The 22,065-nt window shown below is 50.9% G+C and overlaps 1 protein-coding gene across 2 annotated transcripts; it reads right to left on the bottom strand.

Annotated features, from left to right (window-relative positions):
• Positions 1-17,816: 17,816 nt before the first annotated feature.
• Positions 17,817-21,823, bottom strand: SIX2 (SIX homeobox 2; the record flags this gene model as incomplete). Of its 2 annotated transcripts, none has more annotated exons than XM_081068444.1 (2): positions 17,817-19,050; positions 21,258-21,823. In XM_081068444.1, the coding sequence occupies 2 exons, from the start codon at positions 21,821-21,823 to the stop codon at positions 18,714-18,716; spliced, it is 903 nt and encodes a 300-aa protein (XP_080924570.1). In that variant the 3' UTR covers positions 17,817-18,713. The 2 variants fall into 2 exon arrangements, with proteins under 2 accessions (XP_080924570.1, XP_080924571.1); XM_081068445.1 differs by having other exon boundaries at positions 21,264-21,823.
• Between the last annotated feature and the right edge of the window lie 242 nt (positions 21,824-22,065).

Genomic DNA, 22,065 nt, shown 5'->3' with positions numbered 1-22,065 from the left:
CATTTGTCGTGCAGGGTGGCAGGCAGGGTCTCAGCTCCCGCTCCCCACATAAGAATGCAGGACACAGGACACGGTGAGGCCAAACAGGAACACCCACAGAGCCATAGATAGGGGAATCAAACCAATATATTCTCCCTGGCGGCTGGGCTGGAGACACAGGAAGCAGGATCTACATAATCTGCCTAACAGCAGTCCTCACTTGCCAGCCACCATCTTCTTGCTAGCCCCCATTCTTTCTGCTAGCGTAGCCACAACTGTTATATTAGTGGCCAACGGCTCACTGGTTACAGCTGACGGCCAACTAGCCACAGCTGATGGCCAGCCAATCACAGTTGATGGCCATTTACTACCTGAGCCAGCACCTTTCTATGTGAGGCCGAGAGCCTGGAAACTGCTTTATGGGGCTCTGTCCCCACAAATATCTACTGGCAGGACCAATAACCATTGGAGTTTTGAAGCAGTGATGTGCATAGATGATATTTGCAGATAGTGCGACAACTGTAATGGGATTTGAAAATACCTGTGATCATTGCTAATACTACTGTGGTTGGTTGCCTCCATTCATAATTTCAGAAAAAGCTAAATTTCAGTTAAACGTCAGTTTTTTTGTTTTTGTTTTCACATGGTCAAGGACTCCTTTGACTCCTATCCATCAATCTCTTGGTGGGAAAGGCAGGAGGGTATTAGAAACACTTGTTTTAGAGCAGTGTTTTCCACTTGGGAACCTATTAGAAACCACTCCCCCACCCCCATTAAGTGAATCAAAAACTCCGGGGTGGGGCCCAGCAATCTGTGTGTGAACGAACCTCCAGGTGTTTCTGCTGTATGCCCAAGTTTGAGACCCTTAGAGACGTCTTAGAGCTCAGTGGGACATAATTTCTGGAGTGGAAGGCATGGCCAAGGTGACTCCTTTCCCTAGAAGTCCTAGAGAATGATCAATTACACTCTATTTTCTCTCTCTGCTTCCTTCGGACTAACCCTTCACCTGAGGTGGTCTGGTGGGGTGGAGTTCAAACACCCAAGATTCTTGTTAATGCCTAATGAAGTGCTACAAAGCAGCTTCTGCCACAAGTGCAGAATAAAACCTAGTGGCAGGGACAGCGGCTAAGGTTTCACTCCTTTATGTACATAAAAAATAATTGGGCCTTCTAATTATCTCCATAAAAGTGAGAAACAAAACCTTTCCTGGCTTATTAGCACTAAGAAATCATTAGACGCCCTCAATAGCTTTCTAATGATTTCTAGAGGAGGCTGCTATTTGCAAGGCATGTGCCAGCCATTGTGGGGTCGTTATGGAGCCTTTTAGACCTGGTGCACACAGAACCGGGCACTTGCATGCTCAACAGTGTTGGTATGGGTGCTCCCTCCCTAACAGCCCATAGCTCTTCCTTCCGAGCCAGCAGCTTCCGGCCTGTTCTAAGGAGGGAGGTGCGCTCTGGCAGGGCGGGCTCCCGATGGCAGACAGGGCAGCCTCAGGAGACCCCACTTCTCCTCTGGCCCTATCTTTTTCAGGGACTCGGAACATGTTAATCCTGTCCCAGTCTCCTTTGGGAAAAACGTCTAGGCTTCTAACATTCCACTTCTCTAACTCAGAAAGCACAGGCTTTGAAAAGCTGAAGGCATATTTTGATAAGCTGGACAGTGGTATCTCACCTGACTGGTAGGAGGCTCCCCTGCCGGTCTTGGGTCTCTGAGGGGTTGAGGTTTAGGGCTGAGTGTTAGGAACAAAATCTGCAAGTGGAGACAATCTGGCCTACATTTCTCCAGCAGGTGGCACCATAACTTTATTTTCGGAGCCTCTATGGTCAGGGAAGGCAGCTGAGTTTGCAAACCGGGAAATGTGAGTAGCCAGCCACCTGGCGCTCCCCTTCTCCATACTTAGGGCTTTCACATCCCTTAGATAGCAAACGAACTCCAACCAACCGTCTCCTCCCAATCCCTCAATATTTCTGCTTCTTTATCTGGGCATCATAAACAAACTTGCCAGAAACACTCACTGATTGTCCTTCTAGACCTGGAGCATTGAGGAAGAATTTGAGCAAGCCATAATTATGCTACCACCCTAAAATTCTGGGGCTTTCCCCAAACACCCCCAGCCTCATCGTAGAGAGATTTACCATCCAGATCTAGCACTTCTAAAATCTATATTTTCAACCTATGTAATAATGAGATCACTCGCCTGGCTGACCTCATATCTCAGAGGCAGCAGGAGAATGTGCTTCAGGACTTAACTCTACACAGTCTTTGGAAAGATGAAATCCTGACCAGTAAGTCACACGTTTTTTTTTTTTTTTTTTTACACATGGGTATGCCTTACTACGTGAATAGAACTGCCTCTCTTTGTATAGAATCTCAGAGTTCATTCCCTTAATTCACCTGCTCACCAGTGCAAAAGCGCCTCCAGCATGCAATATGACAACCGGAGGGAAGCAGAGTTCCTTCCAGGTTGCAGATGGTGTCTGCAGCTCTTTGAATGCTCACTTGTAAAACGCACGGGGGAAGTGGCTCTCCCCAGGATTCACAGCTACAAAGTGGAAGGATCTCCTAGTGTTGTCCTCCGTCAATCCCAGCACATTCAATGTGTGCTACACAAAGGCCCAGCAACACGAATGCCTCCCAATCACTCTTGGCACACGTTTGTCCAGATCTTACTGAAACCTGCCCACAAGGCAGTCTGGTCCACTGTTGGGTAGCTTCGACTTTGAGAAACGCTTTCCCTGTTGTCTGGTTATCTTCTTCTACATAACGACTATCCCCAAATTTAGTGATTTAAAACAGCAACTGTGTTCTCATCTCTTATGGTTTCGTGCATTAGAAATTCAGGAAACACTTGCCTGGCTGGTTTGTCTGTTCTATGTGGCAATGACTGGGGTCATGCGGTGGCATTTGGTTGGCCATTGAACTGGTCTGGAGGGTCCAGGGCATCTTCTCTTCTATGTCTAGCTCCTTGGCAAGGACGCAGGGAGATGGAGCTGGGCTGGGCCTGTGATGAGCTCCTCCATGAGGCCTCAGGGTAGCTGGGCTTCTTACATGAAGGCTCAGAACTCCAAAAGTGAGTATTCCAATGATCAAAGTGGAAGCTGTATGGCCTTTCATGAACTAACCTTGGAAGTCACATATGCCCCTTCCACTGTATCCTATTTGTCAAAGGAGTCAGAGGCCCACCCAGGTTCTAGGGGAAGGGTAGTAAATTCTACCTCTTGATGGAAGAGGTGGAAAACAACCTGCCACTGTGTTTCGAAACAACCACAATTATTGAATTGCAATGAGCTTTTCTATATCTGCCTCTAGCTCTACACTTAATAAATCGAGGCTTTTTTCTTTATTCAAAACCTCTTTCCAAGTTTCATGGCAGCCTCCCTAAATACCTAAGATTTATGACCCAATCCACAAAATGATACAAAAGAATTAACAACGTTCACTCTTGTTTTACTTTCACCTATAAAATTTAAAATGAAACTTTATTATTTCATACATAGATTGAGGCTGGCACCTTCAGGTTGTTTCAGCTACAAACACGTTACCTGCTAACATGTTTGTTAGTGTAGAAGATATTCCAAAAGAGAGTGAATGTTTCCCAAAAGGAGTGTCAGTGGGGCTCTTAGTCATTTGTCTGCCTTGTGTTACAGAAGAGCTTGGGTGCCAGCCTGATTATCTCTAGTTTCAAGGAAATTACCTGTTCAAAAAATGGTTAAGAAGCTCAAAAGGAGTTTACAAGTAATCTTTAGATTGAAAAACTAAACAATGAATGCAAAAAGAACAATGAAAAACAATGGAAACAACAATGAGATACCACTGCACACCTATCAGAGTGGTCAAAATCCAAAACACTGACAACACCAAATGCAGGTGAGGATGTGGAGCAACAGGAACCATCATATACAGCTGGTGGGAATGCAAAATGGTGCGACCGCTTTGGAAGATAGCTTGGTAGTTTCTTACAAAACTAAACATACTCTTATCATTCAATTCAACAATCATGCTCCTTAACTTACCCAGAGGAGTAAGATCATTCCTTAAAACTAGAGATGATCAGCCTGGCCCCCAAGCACTTCTGTAACACAAGGCAGACAAATGACTAAGGGCCCGCCCCATTGACAATCCCTTTGGAAAACATTCACTCTCCTTTGGAATATCTTCTACACTAACAAACATGTCAGCTGGTAACATGCTTGCAGCTGAAACAACCTGAAGGTGAGTACCAGCCTCAATCCATGTATTACTAAGTGAGAGAAGTCAATCTGCAAAGACTACATACTATATGATTCCAATTACATGACTTTCTGGAAAAGGCAAAAAAACTCTGACAACAGTGAAAAGATCCATAGTTGCCAGGGGTTGGGGGAGGCGGGAGGGAATGAATGAATAGGTGGAGCACAGAATTTTCAGGTCAGTGAAACTTCTCTGTGCGAGAGTATAATGGTGGACACATATCCTTATACATTAGTCCAAACTCATATAAAGAACCACACTGAGAGTGAACCCCAATGTAAACTGTAGGCTCTGGGTGACGATGATGAGTCAGTGCAGGTCCATCAATGGTAATAAATGCACCCCTCTGGTGAGGAATGTTGATAATGGGGGAAGCTATGCATGTGTGGGGGCAGGGAGCAGATGGAAAATTTCTGTCCCTTCTGTTCAATTTTATTGTAAACCTAAAACTGCTATTAAAAATAGTCTATTAAATATATATATATATTTTTTTTTTAATGGCAAAGCAGGTACTAGTTCAGCTCCTGATAAAACTTCATCTACCCTGTTATGAGGTAAAAATGATATCCTGATCAGATTAGACAAGGTGAAACACACACACAAAAAAACCAACCAAAATGATCAAGGTTATTTGAAATAAAGATTTGCATTTATTATTGTTATTGATGTCCTGTTAAAAAATAAGATATTAAAATATTATAGCTGGGCCAGCCGGGTGGCTCACGCGGTTGGAGCTCCGTGCTCCTAACTCCGAAGGCTGCCGGTTCGATTCCCACATGGGCCAGTGGGCTCTCAACCACAAGGTTGCCAGTTCAGTTCTGAGCTTCCCGATGGCTCAGTTGGTTGGAGCGCGTCCTCTGAACCACAAGGTTGCCGGTTCGACTCCTGCAAGGGATGGTGGGCTCCGCGCCCTGCAACTAGCAACTGGCAACTGGACCTGGAGCTGAGCTGCGCCCTCCACAACTAAGACTGAAAGGTCAAAAACTTGACTTGGAAAAAAGGCCTGGAAGTACACACTGTTCCCCAATAAAGTCTTGTTTCCCTTCCCCAATTAAAAAAAAAATCTTAAAAAAAATATAGCTAATTTTATACTTCATTCAGTTTTAATTATTTTCATGTCTTAAAATGTACATGACATAGTATACAATGTATTTAAAATACACAAATGGACTGTGCTCAAAATTTTTTTTGATGCAGCAGATGAACAAAAACGTTTAGAGACTAATGGAATATATTTCCATCTTTCCATTAATTTAGCAAGCATTTATTGAGCATGTACTATATGCTATACATGTACATACTATAATAAATACTAAAGATACAAAAATAAGAGTAGGTCCGTTCAACCTGGGGGTTACAATTAGGCAGGCTTCACAGAGGAGGTGACAGATGATCCTGTGGTCAGAGTAAAACCCTTACCTCTGTAACTAGTACATGGCATAGACACTTGCCCTCTTGCTCCACCTTTTCTTTGGACCTTCTGCAGCTCTGGTGTGGCTTCTGAGCACAGTGATTAGTGTTGCACACAACATCCCAGAGAGCAGGGAAGAAGAGTATTTCCAACTCTCTTCCTGGTGACACTTGGAACTAGACCATGCACCTCATAAAGGCAGGGCCCACATCTTGCACATATGTATTTGCAAACTGACCCTGGGTGTGAGGCCTGGTACATCGTAGACTCTTGATTAATGTTGTGCAACTGAATTGCACTGAAATTCTTGATTGTACCAGCGCATTAGTTAATGTCTTTAGAGAATAGTGAATAATTCCTGTGCCTCCACCTTCAGCTCCTCAACCCACAAATTTAGGTTTTTATCCACCCCCAGTCTGTTACTTGCCTCAGTTTATCTGTCCCTTGTTTGCCCACTCATGTGCCTTTATAAGATCTTCCTGAATTTGTTCTCATCTTCTTGGTCCTTCACTCCCTAGAAGAGCATAATGTCACCTGCAAATGTAGATTTCACCAGGATCCTGCATGTCATTTATTAAAATGAGGCAAATGGTTCTGAACCTCTAGGCTGGGAAGGGGATAAAGTTAACTCTCTCTGACTTTCAATAGCTCATCATCTCCCGTAGCTCTGAAGGAACAGCTGTGGATTTTTATCTCCCTTCTGCTTCTGGACTCTTCCTGAGAGTGTCAGCCTGAGAAAAGCCCGAACTAAAAGTGGGAACATCTCTGGTAGCTTCCTGAGTCCAGACAAAGTTATTCAGGGATCTGAGTGGCTGGGAACTTTCTTCATTCAGGTGCCTGGGCTATGTTCTAACTTACCATTTCATAACCCCATGGTGTGGGCAGCAAGCACTGGAGAACTAGGATATATATATTCATAACAAAATAAAGAGGAAATATTCATAATAATTATAGTCCTCATTTCTGTAACTGGTCATATAGTTGTAGCTGGTATTTATAACTACTTTCTTCCACCACACATTCTGTATTCCCTTTGCCTTTAGCAAGCACCTCAGCTGGTCACTGTTCTTTATCTGGTGGGGTGATTCCTGAATGATCTGGGCCTGGCTTGCGTTGTTGTAATTTTCCACTGACCTTAATCTCAGAACATGGTAATGTTAAGAGATGCCATACGGGATCTCCTGTACTCCAGACATACTCTTCCTTACCTCTACTGTGGAGAAACAGACCAGCTTCCCCTTAATAGTCAGGACCAGTCACCGCAGCCAGCACAGTAACTCCCTTCTTTGCCTGTTGATTCAGAGGTGTGAGGAGCCCGAAGTAGGCAGATGGTGGCCTTAACTTCCAGTTCAGTGGAATCATTGTTGTGTCTCTTGATGGAAGCATTTCTCCATCTGGAACTAAGACCTTTAGGCCAGCAGTGTATAAGATTGTGGGAATAGGAATCAAATTTTTTTTTAAATTTATTTATTGGGGTGACAATTGTTAATGAAATTACGTAATTTCAGGTGTACAATTTTGTATTACATCATCAATAAATCCCATTGTGTGTTCACCACCCAGAGTCAGTTCTCCTTCCATCACCATATATTTGATCCCCCTTACCCTCATCTCCCTCCCCCCAAAAATTTTTGCTAATAGGTCACGAGGGGTAATAGTGAATGTTGTCACTTCCATTTCTACCCCTTGATTCCTGGACCCACGAATCCTGGCTGTGGGAGACACAGCACCATATATTGGACACAGATTCAGAGCACAGACTCATACATGCTTTCTAGAGAACCTTGACCCAGCCATGCAAGGTATTCCACCTAACTGGCACTGTAACTAAGTCTTCAAAAGGCCATTCCACCTTTCTATCATGACAGCTACTTCAGGATGGTGAGGAACAAGTAAGATCATTGAATTTCACGACCATGGGCCCATTGCTGCACTTCTTTCGCCATGGAGTAAGTTCCTTGACCAGAAGCAATGCTGTGTGGAATCCATGAGGGTGGATAAGGCCTTCTGTAAGTTCACAGATAGTGGTTTTGGCAGAAGCATTGACTGCAGGGAAAGCAAATCCATATTCAGAGCGCCTATTTCAGTAAGAACAAACCCTGCCCCTTCTGTCATGGAAGTGGTTTAGTGTAATCAACCTGCTACCAGGCAGCTGGCAGATCACCCCGGGGAATGGTATCATTTGTTGGTCTCTGCTGCTGTCAGATTGGGCACTCAGCAGTGGCCACAGCCAGGCTGGCTTGCTGAGTATAAATCCATGTTGCTGAGCCCATGCATAACCACCATCCATGCCACCATGGTCACTTTGTTCATGAGCTCATTGGGCAGTGACAGAGGGGCTCATATTCACAGAAGGTGTTACCCTAGCCATTTGATTATTAAAATCCTCCTCTACTGAGGTCCCCCTTTGGTTAGCACTCACATGAGGCACAAATATCTTCCCCTTTTTTTGCCCATTCAGAGAGGTGCATCAACATATCCCTCCCCCCAAATCCCTTGTCACTGATTTTCCAATAATGTTCTTCCAAAACCCTGACCATCAGCCTAATGATTGGCCACAGCTCATGAATTGGTATGTAACTGCATGTCTGGCCATTTCTTCTCACAAGAAAAGTAAACAATCAGGTGCACTGCTGGAAGTTCTACCCACTGGGAAGATTTCCCTTCACCACTATCCTTTATGGATGTCCCAGAAAAGGGCGCTAGTGTTGCAGCTGTCCACGTTCAGGTGGTGCCTGCATGTCGTGCAGAACCATCTGTAAATCAGGTGGAGTCTTCTCTTCTCCTGTCAACTGATCACAGGGAACTCCCCAAGAGACCACAGGTGCAAGCTGGGAGAGAGAAGGTCGTATAGCAAGAGTGGAGACTATGGGCATTGGAGCCACTTCTTCACGTAACCTTCTTGGGTATCCAGGGCCTGATTCATCTGGTCATGTATATACCACTTCCATTTGGCAACGGAGTGCTGCTGTGTGCACCCACCTAACGGTTTGGTGGGTCAGATCACCCCCAGTTTATGATGGGCAGCCCAGGTCACACGATGACTTTGTGGCCCATGGTTAAGTGTTTAGTCTCTTCTAATGCCCACTAGCAGAGCAAGAGCTGTTTCCTAAAAGGAGAGTAGTTACTTGCCGAGGATAGCAGGCTTTGTTCCAGAATCTAAAGGCCTGCACTGTGATTCACCTGCAGGGATCTGCCAAAGGTTCCCAACAGCATCCCTGTGTGCTGCTGCCACTTCAAGCACTGTTGGAGCTGCTGAGTCACATCGCCCAGGTCAGAGCAGCATGCACAGCAGTCTGGACCTGTCATGGAGCATCTTTTGTTCTCCGCCTCACTCAAAACTACGGGCTTTTGGGGTCATTTGTTGGGCTAGAGTAACACAATCAAATGAAGAATGTGTTGCTTCCGAAATCCAAAGAGGTTCACTTGGTGTTCTGCCTCTCTTTTGGTTGTAAAAGGGGCGAGATGCAAGAACTTATTCTTTGCCTTCGAAGTGCTCTTTCTCCTTCCTGATCTTTTATTTGTTTCCCTCCCGGCTACCATGGTCTCCTCTATCTTTTTATCCAATACTCTTCCCTCAAAGTCCTAATGCGTTCTCATCTTAACCTCTAGCTTCAGCTGTCAGTGATCACACTGTTGTAGAAGAAGGAAGACTGCCCTCTCACAACTCTCTGGATCATAACTTTGTCTCAACTGAAAAAAAAAGAAGAGATAGATTATATGTTTTTTCATAGTGAGGAGTAGTGAATGCTAATTCGTAGCTCAGGGTGATGACCAAACTGAGGCTCATAGCCTCTTTACACACTGGTAGGGGAGTCATGGTTTTGTAAAACAGTATTCACTGCAAAATGGAGGCTCTTCCTCGGCCCTGCTGCCATCTTGGGCCATGAGGCTGAGGTCAAGCATAGAGCAGAAACAAAGTAGGAAGAGCTTGACTTTCTACCAATCTTGGCTTGCCTACCAAGACTTTAATGTGTGAAAGAAATAATCTTTTATTATACTTAAGCCACTGTTATTTTTTTAATCACTTCTAGCTGAACTGTACCCTGATGAAAACACTATGCAACAGATGAAGAAACCAAGGTCTAAAAAAGTGAAGCGACTTGTAGTCTATAATATAGGAGTGGTGTGTCCACATGTATTCTTCATTACAGAAAAACTAGGAAAAACAAAAACAAAAAACAAAACTACACCCATAATAGTAAAAACAACAATAATAAGAAATACAACACAAACTTTTTTTTTTTTAATTTTTGGTTATTGAGAGCCCACTGGCCCATGTGGGAATCGAACCGGCAGCCTTCGGAGTTAGGAGCATGGAGCTCTAACCGCCTGCGCCACCCGGCTGGCCCCAATAATAAGAAATACAGATGCATAGAAAAAAAGAACATTTGCAGAGCACAGATTTCTCTGTTCTAAAATCACTGAGGATTGGCTAATCCCTTATACAGACTCAGTAAATTCTTTCCATGGGATTTCCTTCTGGTCACACAGGTAGCTCCATTTCCTAGTTTCCCTTGCAAAAGAGTAGGTCCTATGGCTAAGTTCCATCCAATGAAATATGAGTGGAAGTGATGTGCACTCCTTCCAAACCTGCTCCCTCCCCATGACTCCCGGTCCTGTCTTCCATGCTACTTACTTATCCAGCAACTGAACACAAAGGACTTTAAGGTACTAGGTGAGGATAGAGCTACCTGATGAGGTAGACTGGGTCCCTGAATCACCCATGGGAAGCCACCTGCTGCCCAGAAACACACCTATTGGATTGTTGTGTGTGAGAGAAATAGGCTCAGGTTTTGGAATTTTTTTGTTACCGTCTTACCTAATGCTGTCTCTTTTCCTGCCTCAGGTCCATCTGGGTTAAAAGCTGGCCTGTGTTGGGTAGGCTTTGAGCCTGAAGCAGACTTTTTCTGACACACAGCTACGAGATATGGTGGGATTTTCAATGTATCCCGGTCTCAAATTTAGTGCTCAACACATCCCAGCTGCTTCTGTGGCATTACCTATTTGTTCCTCCTTGGCTCCTTTTGGTGCCTGGTTTCTAGGAAAGGAGGCACTGCCCACTGACCCACCTAACCCCTGCGATTGTGCCATGGCTCCTACCATTCTGGACTTTCTGAAGTCTTATCTTCACTCCTACCTTATCCCTGACCCCCTCCCCATTTCTTCCTATTTAATATTATTTGACTTCAGGGTGAATGCTTAACCTACTCCTTTAAAGTGGTTAGATAAAGTGAGTCTTGACTTTTTGAACAAGTGAGGACCCTGGGTAATTATCCCAATTGCTGAGGAGATAACCTCTCAACATCTCTGAACTGACACCAGGGTCTAGTCTTTCAGAGTAAACAGAAGTCTTGAGTTTCTTCCCATTTTTCTCCAGTTAAAAAACCTACAACTCTTTGAGGACTACCACAAAATTTTTATTTACTTTCTGAGGAAATCTCTGGCTCTCCGCTCATTTGCTGGGAGCCTTAACTGACCAATCTTGAGTCCAATGAGAATGCAAAGCTCTAGTTCTCAGCTCTGCCCATTTCCCCAAGCTTCCCTTGTATGGAAGTGGCCTGTCAGAAGAGGCCTGTTTCAGGCATTCCTTTTAGTGATTTCAGGGCTAGACTATTCTGATTTTGAGGTACATTTGGTTTAAGTGTCTGTAGTAGCACCTAGATCTCCATGATGGCTGCCATCTCTCTTCATCTTTCTCCTAACCCCAGGGAAACAATCTTTACACTTTGGGCTGGTTTGGTATCTGCTATTTCCCCCAAACTCAGTAAATCACCTCAACAGTAGAGTGTAGAGAAAAGAGCCTCCACTGATTCTGAGACCTCAGGAAAGTCACATATAACAACATCCTGAACCTCATGTCCTCACCTGTAAAATGGGGATAAGAATTACTTTCCTGTCTATCCTATGTAATTGTGAATATTAAATGATAGTTTGTGAAACCATTGACAATTTGCAGAGTACTATATAAACGCTAGAAATATTTATATTATTTTGATTTTAGCTTCACCTTTTCTGTTTCTAATTCCCTCCAGCCCCCTGCTCCCTTTCTCACCAGGGCTGTAGCTCTTCCCTGGGGGGGGGGGGTGAGGGAAGGGAGGAGTGACTCACACTTCCTGGTTGGCTTCCTTAATTAAGCTTCATTTTAGCTTCCGCCCACTCTCTCACTTCCTTAGGCTTAGACCGGTGACCTCCCTGATCAGCTCAGGTGTCTCAGAGTGGCTTTCCAGGTTCCACAATTGCTCTGCCTTGGGACAATGGGGTATTTCATATACCCCATCTTGAAACTGACAGAATCAGCTAGCTCAGGTTGAATCCCAGGGCTTGTACCACCACCATCTCCGTGGGCTGGAAGGGAATGGGGCTTTCGGTGGGGACAAAGTGTGGGCTGGGGCCCAGGATGGGCCCTCTCAGTTCTGGTCTTTGAATAGCAGGGTCTGGCTTCCCCTTCCCTTCCTAACCGCCTCATACCCCAGCGGTAAACCGGTGTTAATGGAATGCCGCTTTAATATACTGCCCCTCAGCCTGAGAGCCCTGTTCCCAACAGGCCAGCACAGGATTAATGGGGAGCAGAGAGCAAAGAGGACGGCATCCCACCAAGGATTCATATCTCAGCCCTTAGGGTCTCCGAGTCAGCCTCATCTTCCCAAACAGAACGGCAGAGATGGAGCCAGAGTAGCAGAAGGAGGGCGAAGACGGAGGGGGCAGCAGGCAGACCCTGGGGTCTTAAAGTTTCATATTTACTCTCCAGTAACCCGCCCTGGTCGAAACCCACTCCGTGGTAACTCGATGGTTTAGTCTACAAAGTAGAGGGCAAGTGAGGACACTGGGTAATTATCCGGATTGTTGAGGAGATAACCTCTCTCACCGGACTTAAGCGGGTCACCTAGGCTGCCGCAACCCTGCCTTGAGGCAGTTCTCCTCCGGTTTTGAAGCGTACTTATGTTGCTCAGAGCGACCTCCGACCCCCTTGAGAGTCTTTTGCGCCTGAGCCTGCCCCTGCCACCCAGGGCCCAGGAATGAGACATGTCTCTAGTCCCCGCCACGGTGTCCGCATGCAGCGGCGATTCTGGGAAGAACGTCTCTGACTCGTCTGCAGACTCGCAGAGACCAGGTTCCAATGCCTGTCCTGCCGCTGTAACGTGTGCGACTCTGGGCAAGTTCCAGAATCTGGCGTCTCAGTTTCTTCTACCAGTAAGAATAGCTTCTTTGTGTGGCCGCTGTGAGAATTAAACAGATACCAGGTGTGTAAAATGCCTGACACGTAGTAAGCGTTCAAGAAGTGCCAGTTATGACCTATTAGTCTGAGGAACAAGAAGTCACCATCAAGCTGCGTCTCTAGAATCCAGGGAAATCAATTTAGCAGAATCATTCTAGCAGCAATGAGCTTTTGAGCGAGTGAGAGAGCCTGGCTGGGCAGACCAGCACTGGCCCTTGAAAAGACCCTGAAGTAAGGGAATGGAGGGCCTGCAGCTCTGCGAAGTCCACGCTCGCGGCTTCTCTTGCTTTCCTGTCTGACCCATCTTTCTGTTTATTGGACCTCAGGGGACTCACGTCTGATTCCCCGGCCGGGGCAACCGAGGCAGAGCTCCACTGTGGTTCTGCAGAGTCTGCAGAGGGGCGTGGGCCCTCGGGCCTGGGTGTCCTGGACGGCAGAGGTGGAGCCCCCTGAGCCAGGATGGCTACCGGGATGACAGTCGAGTAAGGCTTTGCCGCTTGCGGCGCTTCCCAAGCGTCCTGGCTCCCAGACCGCTGACTTAAAGGGCCGGAGGAATGGGGTTGCCTGCCCCGCGGCCTCAGGCTCCCCAGCCCTCAGACCCAGGGCTTCATGTCAGTCGGAGCAGAGCGCGGATTATTCGCCCCAGAAGGCAGGCGGCGCCGGGCCTGGCACCGAGCGCGCGGGTGGGACTGCGGAAACCGCGGCTGCCAGGGGCGGGAGGAGCCACGGGATTCTTCCCCGCAGCCGGCCAGAATCAGGGCTGGTACCGCTGCTCAGCAAGTGGGGACGCGCTTGGCACTCCAGGAGGGCTGCGCTGCTGGTAATTCTCGATTCAACCCTGGCAGGGGTTGGACTGCTAGCGTCCTAAAAATAGCCTGCCTCTATATGCCCACCCTTGGTCAGCCTCAGGTTTGTGGGTTCCCCCAAGAAAGGGAGTCTTTGGGGCGCCTGTCAGGCCTCGCGAGACGGGCCTTTGGTCGCGTCCACACGGTGTTACTGAGACTCTCTGGACCGCAGAACGGCCCGGCTCTACCTGGCGGGGGAGCAGCCCTGCTGCTGAGATTATGAGGGAACAGAGTGGAAAATTCACCCTGTTGGAGGGCATGCGACCTCACCCTTTCCACTCTGATTCCACCCTGCAACCCAGGAGACCATTTCCGAGCTCCCGTCCCACAGGATCCCGCGGAGTTCTGAGAAGAGACTCCCAAGAGGCCTTGCCCCTGACACCAGGATTCGAGGTCTTTCGGGCCCACGCTCCGCTCCGCTAATCTGCACCCCACTCCCACTCCCGCAGCGGCGACCCAGAGATCCTGCTCCCCTCTGCGTTCACCCGGCCTGCGTCCAGCAGAGGCTTCAGCAATCAGGATCAGTTCGCTGTGGGGTGGGTGCTGGCGGCACGAGGGGAAAGGCTGGTCCTCCTCCAGCCGCAGGCGCCTCCGTTTCGCGCCGCAGCGCTCAGGTGTAGCCCGACTTTTCCAGCTTCCCCGAGTGCCTTGGACGCGCACTGGCTCACCCGCACACCTCTGTATTCTTGAGGCAGACCTCCTCCCCATCTGTGCCCGCCAGCGCGTTTTCCCACCCGATCGCCCAGCACACACTCTCATGCCATGTCCCAGCACATCCTCACGCACTGGTTCGGCGTCCCCTTCCAGCATCCCTCGGCAGCTTTGAGCGCCCAGGGAACCAAAGCCCAAAGCCGTAGCACTGGGATGGGGACCACGAAGAAAGCGGGGGTGGGGGGTTGGGGGGGCAGGGGGGAGTGAGTCGCGAGCCCGAGTCTTTCTCAGTCTTTCTACACCTGACATTCGACCCAGAAACATTCACATTTCTCCTTTCCGGACCCCGGGCAGCGTGCTGGCAAGAGGTGGGCATTAGGGGGTCGCGGAAGCCTCATTCCTTGCTTCCTGACTCGGGCGCCCCCACTCGGCTGGTCCATACTTTTCTCAGGAGCCCAAATGGTGTTTCCTTCAAGGACCGGGGTAAAGTGAGGACTGAGTAGCTTGGTGTTCTCGCCCCAGATTTCCCTCGCTCTGTTTAACCTTTGCTTGTGTGGTACGCCGCCACCACCTGCTCCCCAGGTGGACCCGCCACCCCCTCGTGATGCGCTTCGGGGTGGGGACACCAGGGTCCAGGCCTGACCCGAGTCCCGGCGAGGGCCGCTTGGAGCCAGGCTTGGGGTGTGGGGAGGAAACTGACCAGGAAGGTTAGCGAGCCCGCCACTCCCCTCTGCCCTTACTAACCCTCTGCTTTTATGCCCCGGAGCAGATGAGTTGGACAGCTGCCTTCGCAGGCTGGGTTCTACCTTCTTCATTCGGTCTCACCTTCGACGGTTGCGTGGGTCTGGGACCTGGGAACAAATGGAATGCGAACGCGGCCACAGGAGCAGAGGGAAACTCGCGCTTCCAGTGGCTGAGTCCCTTGGAGTTGCTGGAGCGAAACTCCTGGTTTCTTTGCTGCCGCGGGTGGAGGGAGGCGGAGGGGAGGGGTGACAAATCACCGGGAATCCCGTTTGGTGGACGCCTCGGGAGGGTTGTATTCACCTGGCTACTTCTGTGCAAAAGGTATGTCCAGTTGATGCGCCTGGACCCTGCCGCAGCTTTTCCCTGGTCCACTGGCGTGTGGAATGGAGGAGTGGCTTGTAGGGATTTATGCAACGCGCGAGGAGCCGTTCGGAACTTCGTTATGGAACTTCTTTTCAGAACTTCTATTTAGTTTCCCCCATTTAAATAAACGTTTTCGGTTAGCTTTCTAAGAGGGAAGGCAAAAGGGAAGTTGCAACAAGTAGTTCGGGGCTTTATTGGAGTTCACTTTCTGGAATAAAACTGGGGGACAAGCACCCCGCCCCCTACTGGCGAGTGAGAGCTCCCAGCAAACTCCAGGGATCCCACCTGGGCGGAGAGGAGACAAGGGGCCGCAGGTGTGATCCCTGACCCTCTGCCGCCTTGTGCTAGAATCATTTCTGTCTCTGGAACTCCGTCGCCCGGTGCCCGAGGACCTGGAAGGCCGGCCTGGCCCGAGCAGGTGGCTGGGCTGGGACTGCCTGCTGGCTGAGGATTTTCGTGCTTCTGGGGAGAAGCATGATGTATATTTGTATTCGTGTGTGAGAGCGCACGTATTTGGAAGGCGCTCATTTGTGTATGTATCTCTGGTATATGTGTGCAGGAAAGTGTTATGTTTCGCTTGAGGACATGTGTTAGTGTGTCTGTGAAAGTAGTTTGAGAGTCTGTGTGTGTGTTTGCCTCTCCGCGTGTACGTGTGCATGTGAATCTATGGGTGACAGAGTCCGTGTGTTTCCCTGTGTGGCCACTATGTGTGAGGGGGTTGCCATCCGCAATGCCTAACAAGTAACAGGCTCTCAATCCCAGTGAATCCAATTAGAAATGGTATGCTCCTCTCCTTGTGAAAGTGGGTACACAGCCTGTTTGCTTGTGAGTGTGTATGGAAAACAGAGGGCAGGTAGGCATGATGCCGGCTACTGCATTTCCCCCTTCCCAGAAGTACGCCCGGGCCTGTCGGCGGGGCTCGGTTGACTCAAGGTGGCTTCCTGCCTCGTTTGAGCTTCTCCAGACCCTCAGGCAGTAGCGGGCTCTTCCCCGGTACAGTTAGTGGAGATGGGGCGGCTGGGCCCTACTGGCACAGACCAAGTCCGGGAGGAGCAGGCGAAACAGTCTTAGCCGGCTGGCGATGATTTCCCTGGGTTTCCAGGCAGGCACAGTGTGAACGCAGAGGCACAGCCTCCGGAGGCAAGTTAGCCATCCCAGCTGCCCGCGTATGCAAGGGTCTCAACTGGGAAGAAATCCTTGATACTTAGAAAGTCCCAGCCAAAGGGTCTTCAGTGAGCGCTGACTTCACCAAAGAGGACAGTCCCCAGAGGTCCCCGCACTTGAGATCATCTGGCTGCAAGAGCGCCTCACCCCCTCATCCCTTCCAGTCCGGGACCGGCAAGTTTGGTCCTAAATATCCTAATCGCGGAGGTGGGACGTGTTCTGTACCTACAACGACCGCGACCAGAAAAGCCTTGACTTCCTCCTCTAGGAGTCCCTCCTGCTTCGCCTAGATCAGCTAGATGTGTGGCTTAATAGGATGGGGGCTCGGTTCCCAAGAGGGGAGGGGTCGCTGCAGGTTATTTTACAGCCACAGAAGCACCGGCTACGACGCACGGAGGTGCCTCGTGGGTCTGACCAACCAACCCCCCGGCACCCGCTTGCTCCAATTTAGAACGCGCGGGGGCAGCCAGTCTCCCTGAATCTCCTCTGACTTTCCGCCTCCCCACCCCTTCATCTCCACACCAAACCGACAGATTTCTGAGCTTGGAGACCTTTGCTCCACCGCCACACACACACAAGACCCGGGCTTCAAGGCTGGATCAGCGGCTGCCCTTGGGGCCGCTGAATCTGTCCAGTGGGTCGCGCCTGGGTTCTGGGGACTGCTACCACCATAAAGGAGTCTACCCCTTCAGGAAACCTCCACAGCCCGATTTGTTCCCCAGCTTGGTCATCTCCCAACACAGGTAGTACCCATGCTCCGCACACGGCCTCCCATTTCCTACTTGAACCCCCGAGGTGAAGAAAGAGCCGGTGAGGGTACGGCTCCACTGGTAGGGGGAGAGGAGTCCCCAAGAGGAGCAGGCCACCTCCTCTCTGTTTCTGTAGGGAGCTTCCCGGACAGGAAAAGGGACAACGGGCTTTGGGGAAAGAGGTCTCCGAGCTTTCAGTCCCTTCCCTTTGTGACTGGTACGGTTGTGTATGTGGGAAGGCGTCTCCAGATTTGGGGGCCCGCCGGGCATCGCTGCCCAGAACAGTCCCCCGGGGTGTCGAGTCCCTGTAGGGAAATCAGACACTGTTGCACTCACGGCTTGCGGGCCTTGTGGTATATATCCATATATATATTTATGATTTCTAATTTTATTATAAAATAAAAGCAGAAATATTTCCCAAAGAACATTCACATGAGGACATAACAGGGAGAGGGCAAGTCCAAGGCTCGGGGAGGCACGCTCTGCCTGGAGCTCTGAGGCCGCAGTCCCGGGAGGAAGGGGGCGGGGGCAGGGCCTCACAGAGAGAGAGGGAGAGAGAGAGAGAGAGAGAGAGAGAGAGAGAGAGAGAGAGAGAGGCAGGCCACAGGCAAGGGGGCATTCAGGGCCTTTGCACGGCAGCCCTTTCTCTTTCACTTAAGTTTCCAGGGGCAAAGCTGACACCAGCAGCCCCAATGACCCCTGGAGATGGGCCTCTGGAGAAGGCCTGGTTTCAAACGCCCTGTCTTTCCTTTGCTTTTCTTCCTTCCACTCCCCACCCCAGGAAAATAAGGGATGGGGGCTGGGGAGGAGGGAGGCAAACCGAAGGCCAGGCTGGAGTAATAAGACTGAGGGGCACAGACCGAGGCGCTAAGAGTGCAGGAGGCTGGCGAAGGGCAGAGACGCAAAAACAGAAACCTAGCGAGAGATGACAAGCCAGAAATACAGAAGGACACAGGGAGACTAAAGGGGGAAAGGAAGAAGGGGGGGGAGTTAGAGAGAAGAGAAGGAAGAGGAAGAAAGAGCAAGGGAAGGGAAGAGAGAATAGAAGAAAAGAGAAACCAAGAGCAGACAGGGAGAGAGTGTATGAGAATGGTGTATAATTTATTCCCTTCCCTGGTTCATTACCCGGTCCCAGTCCTCCAAAGGATCTCAAAAGCAACTTGTTGAAAATAAATCCCGAACGAAGACCAAAGCAGACGGCCATCCGCCCTACCGGGGCCGGCGGTTCTGCCCCTCCGCGGGCGGGTGTTTCAGTACCTGGTGGGGCCGCCGGCGCAGGGCGCCCTCAGCGCACCGTCTCTCTGAAGGTCCCAGCGCCCAGCCCGGAAGGCCAGTGCTTCGAGGCAGGCGGGGCTCTAGGAGCCCAGGTCCACGAGGTTGGCCGACATGGGGTTGAGGATGGAGTCCTGCAGGCCGTGGTGGTGCTGCAGCGGGTCCGCGCCGCCTCCGCCCGGCACCGGCACCGGCACCGGCACCGCGCTGGGGCCCGGAGGGTGACCCAGGCTGTGCAGGGACGGCAGCCCGGGTGGCGGCGGCGGGCTGAGCAGCAGCGCGGGGCTTGACGACGAATGGTCTGGCGTCCCCGACGGCGTCTTCTCGTCCTCCGAGCTGCCTAGCACCGACTTGCCGCTGCCGTTCAGCGACGCCGCCAGCGGGTTGTGGCTGTTGGAGTTGGAGTTCTCGCTGTTCTCTCTGCAAGTGCAGGAGCAAAGCAGCGGGTCAGTGGGGGTACAGAGGCCGCTCAGCGCCGCGACCCCCGGAGCCGGAGCCTGCCGCCCGCCTCGGAGCCAGGGCCACCGCGCGCCGCCTGTGGGTGTTCGGTTTCTACCATTTTTTTTTGGCCTGGTCTGGGGCTCTCGTTCTTTCTGCCAGTTCTCTCAGTCTCTCAACACCGATTTCTCTTCTCCTTTTCCCTGTATGATCTCTATCTCCCCACCTCTCATGCTCTCAATCTCATGAAAATCTTTCTTTCTCTCTGTATGTTGTCCCTCTCCCACCTCACTGAGTTGCTAACATTTCTTTCCCAGAGCTGCCCGGCATTGGAACAAGGCTCCCTGGAGTTGGGTAGGTGGCAGGGACAGGGAGAAAGAGAAAATGAATGCCTGACTCTTCAGATCACTCTTGGCTCCTCAAGCCAAGGTTTGCTGGATAGAAGTAGAGCCAGGAGAGTAAGGGGCCCTAGATACTAGGCAGAGAGCCCCACTGGAAGTTGAAGATCTCAGAAGTCTTCATCTCCTTTTGCTTTTCTCTGCTTGAGGGAAATCCCTGACTGGGAAACAGGTTCCTGTATCTAAGGGTCCTTTCCTTCTAGCTCCAAACTGGCAGGCCTGGTGAGGGCTCTCCTTGCTGGGTGTAGGGACAAGGCCCTTAAGGATGTAGGACTCCGTTTTCCCTGGTGGCATAGTGGAAACTTCAGCTGGGGGACTAGAAGCTACGGGCTTGAAGAGCAGCTCCTAGGCGAATGGAAAGCGGAGAACAGAGGAGGCTGCTAATCGTGGCCTAGACTTTCTCGTCATACTAGAAATTGAGGGACTTTGCAGCCCTCACCTGGGGCCTGACCTGAGAACCTAGTTCTTCTGGAGTCTGGATGCATGCCAGTCTGGGTGGAGGGGGTCCCCAGCAGGGAGAACCCACCTCCTGCACTGCCTCTGAATGACAGCCCTGCCCAGATTTTGAGATTTGAAATTTTGGGTAGATTCTCTCTTCTCTGGCTTTCCAAGGCCTTTTCTTCCTGTTTTCCTGGAAGGAAACTTCCCATAGGGCTGGCAGCTGAGACCTTACAACTGTGGATACCCCACCATCATAGTCTCAGAGACAAGGGTCACCTGAAGCTTCTGTGCTCCACCTCCAGGGATCTGGTTCCACTAGACAGTACCCCCAGCCTACTAATCATGCAAACTCTGGGCTGCACACACTCTGTTGCACTCCGGCTGGACTCTGTTTTCACAATCAGTTTCTCTATTTCTCCCTCTAGATTTGGGGTTCTGAGAGACAACAGAGCTGGCAGCCACAAGGGCCTAATGGGCAACCATTAGATTAATTCAGGAAGTCCTGAGAACTGAAGGACAAGGGACTCCCAGCTTTTCTGAGGTCCTCCGCTCACTCCAGACTTACGGACTCCCAGCTTTTCTGAGGTCCTCCGCTCACTCCAGACTTACGGACCTACCTACTAAATAGGGTAGGGACTGAAGAGAGAGGGGTGAAGGACCTGACAGGCCAGGGAAGGGTGGCTGTATCCAACAAAGCAGAAAAAGGGGCATGTGTTTCTCTTCTTCTCTCCCAGAGCTGACAATTCCTCCCCAAGCCTTTTGCCTCCTGGTCCTTTGTATGCGGGATAAAAGACTTGCTACCAACTCCTATGTCCAGACAAGGAAAATTCTTGCCCAGGTCCCTCCACATCCAGGTCATACCAGGGAAATGCCAATCCCAGTGCTGATTCCTAGTCACACTTTGGCGGAGGGCTCAGTAAGGCCTATATCGAAAGTGCGAGGAAGTGCTGGTGAATTCGCACAGGCAGCCTGAAATCGGCAACGCCAACAGTCCTGACCAAAACCCCTCTGTCCTTCGGAAGACTATTAGGCCGGGTGTGCTCCCCTTGCAGGCGATCCAGGCTCTCTGTCTTGCCTTCGCTCGGAAGCTCGCTGTTTCTCCACTTTTGTCCACAAGCGAGCAGGGAGTTGGTTGACAACTTCCCCGATTGCTTTGCCCGCTTTAGACAAATCCCTGCCCTCCTGTCCTCCCGCAAGACATGAGCGCCGTCCGGGGCAGACCAGGATGCGATTGGGCGGTGGCTGGGACCAGAGACCCAATTTAGGCCTCTGCTGGGGTTAAGCCGACGCCCTGAGACCCCCTCCCTCGAGCCCAGGGGTGAGGGAAACTGGCGCCGGAGCTCTACTTACTCGTACCTTTCCTTGGCCTCGGCTGCCCGGTCACGCTGCCGCCGGTTCTTGAACCAGTTGCTGACCTGCGTTGTGGTGAGGCCCGTGGCCTCTGCCAGCTCGCGTTTCTCGCGGGGTGAGGGATAGGGGTTGTGTGCGTACCACTCGCGCAGCACACTGCGGCTCTTTTCCTTGAAGCAGTAGCTGGTCTCCTCGCCGTCCCAGATGGAGCGCGGCAGCGGAAACTTGCGGCGCACGCGGTACTTGCCCACCGCGCCCAGGGGTCGGCCGCGCAGCTTCTCCGCTTCGATGTAATGCGCCTTGAGCCACAGTTGCTGCAGCTTGGCGTGGTTGTGCGGCGAGAACTGGTGGCTCTCCAGGATCTTGTAGAGCTCGCGGAAGTTGCCGCGGTGGAAGGCCACCACCGCCTTGGCCTTGAGCACGCTTTCATTCTTGTGGAGATGCTCGCAGGCGGGCAGCGACCACAAGAAGCGGCCCAGCCGCTCGATGTTGCCGCCCTGTTGCAGCACCTCGCAGACGCAAGCCACTTGCTCCTGCGTGAAGCCGAAGGTGGGCAGCATGGACATGGTGCCGGCTGAGCCCCAGCCCGCCCGCCGGCGCGCGCGCGCGCCCTCACCGCTCTGGGCTGTCCGGCATGGGCGCCTCCCCGCCGGGCGGTCCCGGCCGAGAGGCGGGCGGGGCAGGCCCCCCGGTCCGGCGCCGGCTCACGGCGAACTCCGAGTCACTGCAGTACGTCCCCGCGCGGGTTGCGGCTCCCGCGGCCGTCCACGCCACCGCCGCCCGCACGCCTCGCGTTCGCCCTCGTCCA

The sequence above is a fragment of the Rhinolophus hipposideros genome (genome assembly GCF_964194185.1).
Source record: "Rhinolophus hipposideros genome assembly, chromosome: 12".
Lineage (NCBI taxonomy): Eukaryota > Metazoa > Chordata > Mammalia > Chiroptera > Rhinolophidae > Rhinolophus > Rhinolophus hipposideros.
The sequence above is the reverse complement of the archived record's forward strand: the minus strand, read 5'-3'. Positions and strand labels throughout refer to the sequence as shown.